Source organism: Equus quagga, chromosome 5 (assembly GCF_021613505.1).
Source record: "Equus quagga isolate Etosha38 chromosome 5, UCLA_HA_Equagga_1.0, whole genome shotgun sequence".
NCBI classification, from domain to species: Eukaryota; Metazoa; Chordata; class Mammalia; order Perissodactyla; family Equidae; genus Equus; species Equus quagga.
Window position 1 is genome coordinate 50,332,684 of NC_060271.1, and position 11,149 is coordinate 50,343,832.

The 11,149-nt window shown below is 39.6% G+C and overlaps 1 protein-coding gene across 2 annotated transcripts; it reads right to left on the reverse strand.

Moving 5' to 3' along the window:
- Positions 1–393: 393 nt before the first annotated feature.
- On the reverse strand, positions 394–10,716 carry LOC124238942 (sulfotransferase 1C4). Of its 2 annotated transcripts, XM_046660191.1 has the most exons (7): positions 10,376–10,713; positions 6,968–7,093; positions 5,615–5,712; positions 4,947–5,073; positions 4,643–4,737; positions 1,695–1,875; positions 394–752 (listed from the first exon to the last, which is right to left on the reverse strand). In XM_046660191.1, the coding sequence occupies exons 1-7, from the start codon at positions 10,527–10,529 to the stop codon at positions 637–639; spliced, it is 897 nt and encodes a 298-aa protein (XP_046516147.1). In that variant the 5' UTR covers positions 10,530–10,713; the 3' UTR covers positions 394–636. The 2 variants fall into 2 exon arrangements, with proteins under 2 accessions (XP_046516147.1, XP_046516148.1); XM_046660192.1 differs by lacking the exon at positions 6,968–7,093 and having other exon boundaries at positions 10,376–10,716.
- Positions 10,717–11,149: the final 433 nt, after the last annotated feature.

Here is an 11,149-nt window from a genome sequence, read left to right on the forward strand (position 1 = left end):
ATTGCTGACAGATTAGAATATGATTGTGGAGGCACTGGAGGGACTTGAGTTAAGATGTGATCCCAGCATTGGCCGGGGGTGGGAGAACAGTCTAGTTAAACATATAGGCTATCAGGAGAGATGGGGATAGCTGTGTTACAGTAGGAACCCTGAAGTGAAGTGGAAAGTTTCGTGAGGAAACAGTCCTTTGATGGTTACTTGGCTACCAAGAAATTGCTGGAGGAAATAGCCACTACTTACACATTTTAGTGCGGCATTTAAAAATTAGCTGGAACTAACACTTAATCTGAAAGCTTTAGTGTATTCTTATGTGAGGACTGAAGCATTTTTAATATGTTAACAAGCCCGTGATCTGTAGAAAACTTAGATATAATGATAATTAGCAATAATGCCTTGGTCGTGACAAGTACTTTATTGACCCTCTCTCCTTCCACATTGCCATCCTGCTCCCAGCCTCCACCTTGCCCAACCTCTGCTAGCTCTATAGTTTTTTTTTCAGAGTGAACAAAAGCAAACAATAAAAATCTAGTCTGAGAACCTAAATCCAATAGCCTGTGGTCTAGGTAATAAACTTTTATTGATTATTAGCCAATAAATTGGGTAATCAATTAAAAAACTTTTGGCTCTTTTTCTTCCTTACTGGAATTGGAAGTGGAAAGTTAGACTGGTGTCAGCCATTTTCTTCTTGTAGTCTTCATCAAATCTCTCATTCTGAGCCACAGTAAAGTGATTCTTCCAGTCTCCAACTGCCCCTGAAACAGTCATGTGGGAGAGTCAGTAGCTGTTGGAGGAATTTGTATTTCTTTAATCTTCTGTTTCTCTGTGATGATTTCTACTCCACCTTCCAGGAGGGGAAGAATTGGACAAAGCATTTCTCTTGCAAGACTGTCACTTCCTCACCCAGAAGGGAAGAACAATTTCTTGTCTGATATTTGGGACAGGGAAAGCCTGTTACCCACATTTATGGGTGAAGTGGGCCGACCACATTAAAACAGTAGGCCCTAGGGGCTTTCTTATCTATTTCTCCTGCCCTCTTGCACATCAGAGCATGGTAGGTACTCATGCCCATAGCTTCCATGCTATAGACAGACCAAGAAGAGACTGTTTGGAGGAGGACTCAAGGTATAGTTTTGAAGAAGATAAAAAAAATGAAGATCCCCTAAATTTTCCAATGGCAATCCCCATTACCCTTCTGCAGATTGCTTTTTCTCTGTAGTACTTTCCATCATCCATTATCCTGTGTATTCTTGTTTAATTTGCTGATGGCTGGAATATAATTTCTATGAGGGCAGGAATTTGTGGGTTTTGTTCACTGCTCTGAACATTACCTAGAACAGTGGCTGGCACATAGTAGCCACTCAATAACTATTTTTGAATGACTGAATCTAACTGATAGCATTGAGCCCTCTATAAAATGGATTCTTTGCTCCTTCTGAATTAATTCTGTGCGTTTGCACCTTATCAGCCAGAACTCTGGAAGGAAAGTGGGGATAGGGATTGGATTTAGACACCAAACCACACTCTCCAACTTGGCTAAATATTGTTTTCGTTTCATCTGTGATTTCTTAAATACTTTTCCCAGAATCATTCATTATAGATCTTATTTTTCTTAGTCATAGAAAGGAAAACTCCCCAAAGACTCTGAAATATTGGACAATTCTTTTAAGATTATGACCAAAAGAAAATATAAAAACCTTTTCTCATGAATGGAGAAATAGAGTGGTTCATGATTTCAGTAGGAATCGATGAATAGTTTGCCATTGGATTCTGCTTCATAACATCAAATGAAGTGTGATGGAGAATTTTTTCCAGAACTTTATCATCTAGATTCCTTCCAATAAATTCTGCCAGCTTCCGAAATTCATGCTTTGGGTTCTGTGATCAGAGTCAAAAGAAAAGTGAAAATTTGATATAAAATAATTAGTTTAAAAAGAATATTGAAGTGAATTAATAATAGTAATCAGTAACATGTCATGAGTTAAAATTAAAAGAAAATTTTCTCTCACAAATTTTCAGAAATGACTCATTTTAACATGGTGACCCATATTATTCTCTTTTTATTAATTGAAATTATTAATCTTTTCCTGCTCTAACATGGAAATATCAACTGAGTAGTGTTAGTGAAACATTCACCACACAGTGACATGCAATACATGGAGAGTGTTTCCCCAAGGGAATGTGTCAAGAGTTATGTCCAAATGTCCCACTCAAGTCAGTCATGGGAGGGGTCTTGGTCAGCTAAATGCCTAATAAGGAGAGTCCACAGACTAATGATAAACACAAAGACATTACAGAAGCATAGAGCAGATGATTTAAGACCTGACCAAAAGGAGTCTGTCTCCTGCTTCTGACATTGATAGAAATGTCCTCAGACCATTGCAGTGGTGGCAGTAAGTGGTGGCAGGAGGATGGGAGAGAACTTTTTTGCATCCATGAGGCACTCATGGCTCCCATGGCTAGTAACTCTTGTGCCCAGCATGTCTAGGTGTTTAGGTGTATCTGATAGGAGCTCACTTCCAACATAGCCACTGTCTCCTCATCCGAGGGACACATAACCCTGGGAGGCTGTGGCTCTAGGAGTGGTGGGTAAGGGAAAGTGGAAAGGTTTATCTTGACAACTGTGTCTTCTGCTTTAAAATGGTCTTCTCCTTTAAAAGCTTGGATGTCAAAAGTGCTTAATTTAATCGGCTTCAGCCAAACTAGGCATCAACAAGAGTGCTGAGAACTATGAGCTTTGAGTGACTACAGTCAGGTGACATTCCAGAACATGATCACAGAAATATTTAAAAGGATTTTAGGAACTCTTAGATTAGACTGCCTGTTTCAGTAAAGCTTCTTCCTGGCATTCATAATATGTTAGTATCTACCCCAACAAAAGTGTGCCATTTCTAGGGACATATCCTCACTTCGACACTGCCAGCATACGCTTGGTGGGAAAGCATCACCTACAGGGGAGTTTTCTTATTCTGAGTTTAATAGCAGTCTTTCTTCTTTGGCCCCTTCGACTTGTCACATCTATGCATAAGAGAGGGAACCTCTTCCCTTATAGTATAAAACTCCGTGCCATAATGTTCCTTAATTGAGTATCTCTATCTGGAATTCTGGGATTCGATAACTCTCTGAACTAAAATAGTGCGTATATCTCAAATGTTCTTCCTCAGGACATGGGCAATGAGAGTCTCCTTTTGTATGCTTTCCTCCCATTTAGGTTTTTGGTGCCCTCTTCCGTGTCTCAACACTTTTGTAACAAGTAAACACAAAGAAGGAGGGAATTTTATATGATAACTGTGTAGGTTCTGATAGTTGTTTAATTATGGTTCTGAGAATCCTAGAAATGTAATGATTTATCTGTTTAAAAAAGCTGTAGAGGAATTTAACCTGCCTCCCCACCCTGCACTCCTTGATACAGAGAACAGATTGGTGGTTGCCAGATGTGGCGGGGGGAGGGGGGTGGATGAAATGGGTGAAGGTGGTCAAAGGTACAAACTTTCAGTTATAAAATAAATAAGTCCTGGGGTTGTAATGTACAGCATGGTAACTATAGTTAATAATACTGTATTATATATTTGAAAATTGCTAAGGGAGTAGATCTTAAAAGTTCTCATCACAAGAAAAAAAATTTTGTAACTATGTGTGGTGAGGGATGTTAACGAGACTTATTGTGGTGATCATTTATCAATATATACAAATATCAAATCATCATGTTGTACATCCGAAACTAATATAATGTTATATGTCAATTATATCTCAATTAAAAAAACATAGAAAAATGATTCTGTTTCTTTTGATATTTTGTAGAAACATCTGGATAAGGCCCAGCAGTGATTGAACCTAAGAGAAGTGCATCTAAACTAATGTGGACGTGAATCCCCTAGGAATTTTGTAAAACTATGCATTCTGACTTAGCAGGCCTGGTGTGGGCTCTGAGGGTCTGTGAAGCACCTTTTGAGTACCACTGCTTTCAATTACAAATTCAAGAACAGAGACTAATTCCTTATAGATTCTGTATTTAGTGGAGTCACAGAAAAGTACTGAGTAGATTATCGTTTACAACAAACTCCTATGAACATCATCTCCGTCCTTATAACAGATCTGGGCAGAGCATGTATTGCCATCTCCTTGTTGCATTTAAGGAAACTAAGTAAGTCTCTGAGATGTTAAGAGTCCTTACCAACAATAATTGCCATAAGCAGTAAGGCCAAAACTTGAATTCAAGAATTTTGACTCTCAATCATTAGCATTTTCCATTACACCCTAATTTCTTAAACTGTTTCTTGAAACTATGATCTTCCTCAAGAACTAATGAAGAAAACCAAAATGTGCTGGAAATTCTTTTCCCTTCTAAATGCAATTTTAAAATAGACATGGAAGGGGAAAAAAAGGTATCACTAGTATTTTGCCATCATTTGCCTATATGGAAAAGATGTACCATGCCCCAGAGCACCAGGAAGTTTCAGATGAAACTATGTGATGCATAAACTCATGATATCCCATGTGCACTTTGATGCTTGGACAGCTGTAGCCAATGAAATGCAGTATTTTCTTTTCCCTGTTTCAATCTGTGAGTCTCTTATGGGGTCCATACATTATGGCTTAAATATTTTATGGTCAAATGAGAACATTAGATGTCATTGCCCCTCACCTTCTTCATGTCCTCATAGAAGAGGTAGAGTATGCGGTGCTGGTCTTTGGCTTCCCACCATCCTTTCACGTGGTCATACCAAGAACCCCAGCACACTGCAAAAAGGGATGAGAAATAGAGCGATGAATCACAGAAGCTCAGCCAACAAATGTACCGCTGAAGGGAGAACTAGAGAGAGGGAGAATGGATGATTACTTCACATTAAAGAAAGGCAGAGCCCCTGCTGTTCTAGGGAAATAATTCTTTCTTTTTAGAGTGTTTGAGGATTTTGAGAAAGGAAGGAAACAGAGTTGAATTCTCTCACCTTTCCCAGTCAGAAAACTCTCAAAATACTCTTCCCAGGTTCCTGGAGCAGGAAGTGCTTTATTCATTCTTTGGAAATGGTAATAAGACACCATATTATCTTTGGGGTTTCTTGCTACATAGATTATCTGGGAATGGTGGGAGGAGGGGAAGAAGGAAAAAGAGGATTAGACCTATGTGGAGTTATTGCCCAGACAAGTTATGTTAGAATGCATCCATTCCATACAGATGAACTTTTCTCTTGGCTGCATTCTTGTGATCTTGGCTTTTGTGGGAGACCACAAGGATTCACATCACTTTGCATATTGATTATTGTGAAGAGGTGGACTCTTTTTTTTCTTTAAAGAAGTGAAGTTTTTTGTTTTTTTTTTAAATATTTTATTTTTCCTTTTTCTCCCCAAAGACCCTTGGTACATAGTTGTATATTTTGGTTGTAGGTCCTTCTAGTTGTGGCATGTGGGACACCACCTCAACGTGGCCTGATGAGCGGTGCCATGTCTGTGCCCAGGCTCCAAACCAGCGAAACCCTGGGCCACTGCAGCGGAGTGCGCGAACTTAAAAACTCGGCCACGGGGCCAGCCCCGAAGTGAAGTGTTTTAAGAGGAAATTGAGAAGACCACTCTAAGGTCGTACTAAATAGTGCAACTCTGAATTCCCTTTGCTCCTTACCTTACAGTTTTTCTCTAGGAAGGATGGTGGAAGCAATTGGATGGGAAGATGCGTTTTCAGGGTCCGTGGTGAGGGCATTGTATTAGCTTGTTCCAAACCTGTAAAATTGATTTTTGATCACTTTCTGCTTTTTTTTTCTATTTGCTTCAAAATCTTGCTGCTTCCATTATTGCTACCTTAGGAACAATTGAACAATTTGAGGCAGTTATAAGAACACTATAACTGTCTGTAGATCTGATCTGACAGACTATGTCTAGCCTATGAGTGAACTTTTTGGCTAGAACAATTTTTAAGCATAACAAATAACCAACAAATACATAAGAACCTAAAAAACTCAAACCCTTTCACCATGAAATTATCTTACTGAGGCTCTTCTTTGTGGAGTAAAATTAATTTCTAACTGGAGAATCAAAACTTAACTTATTTTTATATAAACAGTAACTCTGAAGCTGGTAGAGAGTTAGCCATTAATGACTAAGTAGCTAAGAACTAAACTTTTTTGCCTTTTCACAATTACTGATTACAGCTTTTAGCTGTTTAACCCATCCATTGTTAACTGTGCTGGTTAGGCAATATGCTATCTGACTCCCACTAGGTTCCTATAGATAACATGTCCCTGGAGCCTGGGTCACCATGGTAATGGGTGTTTGAGCTGCATTTCAGGAATTAGAACTCCTTGTTCACTTCAGGCCGGTTGAGACCACCAGATCATCAATGGGGCCTGCGGAGATGTCCGATAGGCGACATTTGATGTCAAGAGGCTAAAAACTCCACCCTCAGATCATGCTAACGCCGCCATTTTGTGAACATGGGTCCTGTGAAGAGGCATGAAGTCTGACTACACTTGCCCAGATCATCAATGACCTCACCTCACCTCCAATCACCTCTCTCTGCATTTCAGACCACCTTGCCCCCCATCCCATAAATATCCCTGAGTCCCTATTTTCGGGGAAGCAAATTTGGGGCTCATGTTCTCGCTTCCTTGCATGGCTGCCTTGTGAGTAAACTCTCTGCTGCAAACTTGTCATCTCGGTGTTTGGCTTTCTGGGCAGTGGGCAAAAACGAACCTGGTTTGGTAACAATCCATTGTTGTTACCAATGAAGTAACAATAATTTAACTATGTATCGCCAGACATAGTTAAAAAAAGATGAAGTCACAAAATTCATCAATAATTGTTTGAATGCCTAGATTTTTTTTTTTTTTTAGTTTTTCAAAGTGGTTGTATTAATTCTTTCGTCTTTTCTTTGATTTTTTGTTTTCAGCTTGAATAATTTTTGAGAGGGCTAATTGATAGTAAAAATCCTAAGTGTAATTTTAGGACTGTAGTCACCTGTGGGCTATTCCATACTCACCAAATCCTATGGATGGGATTATCCATTCGATGAAAGGAAATCGTACATGAGTAGGTGCTCGTTGACTTTTGTCAACATCACCTTCATTTTGTATTAAGTCCACTATCTCCTGAGTCCATGTTGTCCCTTATTCCACATGTAAGATAAAGATGCATAGATGTTCAGTATACTACGTTCCTTAAAATATGATCATACCTGTTAGAACATCTGTGTGAATTTTAAACCTAGGTCTATAATCGATTTCAGAAAACATCATTCTTTACATCTTGTGGTATCATAATATGAATTTTTATACAAAGACTGCGATTTGGAGTGGACATTAGATTGATAAATATGCAGTTCATTTTTTTCTGTCACAACCATTAATTTGGATTATTAACCTATTGACTTAGCTGCATTGTTCTTAAGAAAGGCAGAATGAAAAGTCTTTCTCACCAGATTGTGATTGCATGTGAGTAATCACTGTGTGGTTTTCAAACTCTGTTTCCCAAGCACATGGCATGGGCTGCCACTTAGGAAGCACTTAACATATGTTGGCTGAATAAACGACCAAATGGTTAGCGCCTGGTTTTGATATTGATCAAGACTTAGTATCCATTTTCACCCTTTTCTCTATTTTCCCCTTATCTTAGGGGCTGAAAGGCTAAGAAAGTGCATTCCCTAGACTCCTTTGCCACTAAGATTCCGAATGCTGTTTTGATTCTGCCAGTGAAATGCATTAGCTTGAGATTTGGAAGGCAGAAGGGAGGTAGAGGTCATCCTTCCTGAGGTAGTGACAGATGATGGTAGCTTCAACAGAATTTTACAGAGGCCATTCCACATCCTGCTGCTCAGTGCCTTGAACCCAAGAAGTTGCATCCCCATTGCCACTACTGCCACTGGAAGAAGGGCCTCTGTCCCCCACCTTCATTTGGTTTCTGAATGCTGCCTGACCTCGACTGATATAGCATCTATGAACTGTATCTTCATCCTTTGATGAAGACCTGTTGTACCAGATATTCTCACAAAATCTGTGCTGGAAAGATGTTTGATAGTTTTAGGATGGCTCTCTGGAATACTGGATCTGGGCTGATCTTTCCTATATTCTTTGACATCACCTCTCATTATAGACCCCATTGCTCATATTCTCAACTTAGTGCTTTTAGATCTACAAGAAAGGTAGAGGTTAGAAAACAATGACAAAAATTAATTTTATATCCTAGATGAGTTGGTTTCTAATATTTTCTGGCACCAACTCTTTCATTACAGGATAAAGGACCAATATTTCAAATATTCAAAGAAAGTTGGAGCCATTTTTACTAGTTTTGTGTGTTTACTCTGAATTTATAGCCATAGGTTAACTAACATTGAAACTGGCAGAGAGTTAGCCATTGATGATTAAGTAGCTAGGAACTAAAGTTTTTTTCCCTTTTTGCAATTACTGATTATAGCTTTTAGCTGTTTAACCTGCCTATTGTTAACTGTGCTGTTTAGGCAATAGCTATCTGACTCCCACTAGGTTCCTGTAGATAACATCTCCCTAGAGCCTGGGTCACCATGGTAATGGGTGTTTGAGCTGTTTTTCAGGAATTAGAGCCCCTTGTCCTCTTCAGGCCGGTTGAGACCACCAACTCATCAACTGGGTCTGTGCAGATGTCCGATAGGTGACCTTTGACATCAAGAGGCTAAAAACTCCACCCTCAGATCATGTTAATGCCGCCACTCTGTGAACATGGGTCCTATGAAGAGGCATGAAGTCTGACTACACTTGCGCAGATCATCAGTGACCTCCCCTCTCCTCACCTCCAATCACCTCTCTCTGCATTTCAGACCACCTTGCCCCCCATCCCATAAATATCCCTGAGTCTCTATTTTTGGGGAAGCAAATTTGAGGCTCATGCTCTCACTTCCTCATGTGGCTGCCTTGTGATTAAACTCTATCTCTGCTGCAATCTCGTCGTCTCGGTGTTTGGCTTTCTGGGTGGTGGGAAAAAATGAACCTGGTTGGGTAACAACATTGGGGCAGGTTGAAGTGCCCCTAGAGGTTCAGGGGTAGGGGGAGTGACTTCTCAGTTCATCCTCTAGAGGTCAGTGATTTTACCATATATTTTTTTCTTGGTTCATTCACAGAGTATTATTATATTTAAAATTTAAGTGAAAACTGTGTTTTCATCTATGATTGCTTATTCTTCCCTCTAATAGATATAGCCTTTATTAATGTATGAGGTTTTAATGTATTACATTAGCTGGCAAGCATTTTATTTTTTGAGTGCGTTAGTTGCATTACTCAAGCTCCACTAACCCTAACCCATGAAAACCCTAAATGAACCAAATCTTAATGTTCACATTTGGCAGGTGGATAAAAGATTAATTATTATACATGGTACTGAAATGATGATACTAAAGTAGAGTAGTAGATGAAATTAAAGCAGTGAGACATGATCCTCACCAGTGGTTACTTCTAAAAATTCACATTTAGAAAAATTTAATCCTGAATAGATGCATGATGAGTAAGATTGGAAAATCAGGACCAATATGAAACTGATGGACAAATAAGCATCTAAGGCCCCCATCTGCGTGCAGAGTCTCTTATTAGGATCATTAGAGATAAGGACATAAGAGGAGATTGAACACACAATCTCAGAAAATGCTTAGGTTTAGATTTTTTGGGGGGTGTGTATGCATGTTTGTGTGTCTGTGTGTGTGTAACAGGAGTTATTGACAAGGAGCTTGATTTTGTGAAGAGAAAATGTATACACAATTTGGGTGTGAATTGAATACTGTATTTTTAGTATATATGTAGATATGCACAATTATCTGTAGAGAGCTATTTCTCCTGCTCACCCCAAAATTTCACGATGCAGTGGCTGGCCTCAAGTTAGTCTTACAGCAACTTTGCTAAACTGATTATGGAGACAAGGAAGTAGATTGACAACATTCCATGAGGGAAGGTGGGAATCAAAAGAGTAGTTCTCAGACCTTGAGCTGGGAGACTTTTTAGGGCTTCTGGGGGCTGCTGAGGTGAAAGCAGCATTTCAGAACCAAAGTTCCCGTAAGTCTTCCCCAAATCAGCCTCTTTTTAGCTCACAGACACAAAACAACTTTTTACAAGATCTGCAATAAGAGCCTGCACTGGGAACAAATAAATCAACAAGTCTGGTTTTTCTGTTCTTAGCTGTTTGAGTCACTCTCTTCTGAGGAAGTAAAAAAGATATGTATATCACAGGAAGAATTAAATTCTCAAAGTTTGTAGGTTATTTTAATTTTGTGAGTGTGTAGTTTCGGTGTCAGTTTCTGCAAGTGATCTGTCTTAGTTGTATCATTCTGCACAGTAAACAGTTTTCCACTCAAACCCAGATCAACTTATCTCTATGAATCTATTTTTCCCACTTGCCTGCCTAACTCTTTTTTACCTTCCCTTCCACATACCTGCTTTAGGATAGGTAGAAATAAGCAGATCATCAGGCTTGGCTTGGAAGTTCCAGACCTGATCCCAGATGTCACAAGTGGGTGTGGGTTGAAGAATTCCCTTCACATAGTCGACAGTTAGGCGCTCTGTTCCATCAAATTTCAAATCTCCCATTTTGTTCTGTTCCAGATAAAATGTTACCTTTCAGTCAGCACAAAGCTGCATTCTTGAGATCCTGCAGACAATGCAAAACGCCTCTCCTGGGGCAGCCTGGTGATGGCTGACAATCAAAGGGAAGGGTGGCTACAGGCCTGCTGGCCCACGTTCCAGGGAACTGGGAACTGTTGTTTAACACTTGGTGTGCAAGTGCAAGTGTTTTCCTAATGAGCTCCAGCCTCCTCCCCAGAGGGCTGTGATGTAATGGCTGAGGCACTCACAGATCCTGGCTCATGTTTATGTTTGGTTCTCCTCTTCTATATAAGTTTAACAAGGTAGTGCCATCTTGCTTATATTTCTCATCTTTGTGTTTGTGGGAGACTGGAATTGGCCACCCCAATATATGGCTCTTTGGCATGAGGATTATTTTGGGCTGGTTACTTTTAAAAACTGCAGACATGAGAGAAACTCTGAAAAGCAGAAGTTACCCTTTGTTGAGAGACATTTACATTTGTAAGGGAAATCTCCATCTGTAAAGGTGTCTCCCTCTCTGTACCAGGAAGGAGGAGGGATGACCTTATCTCTAGGAACTCTTATCAATGCAGAAGGCAAGGATGCAAGTCTGCATAATAACCTTA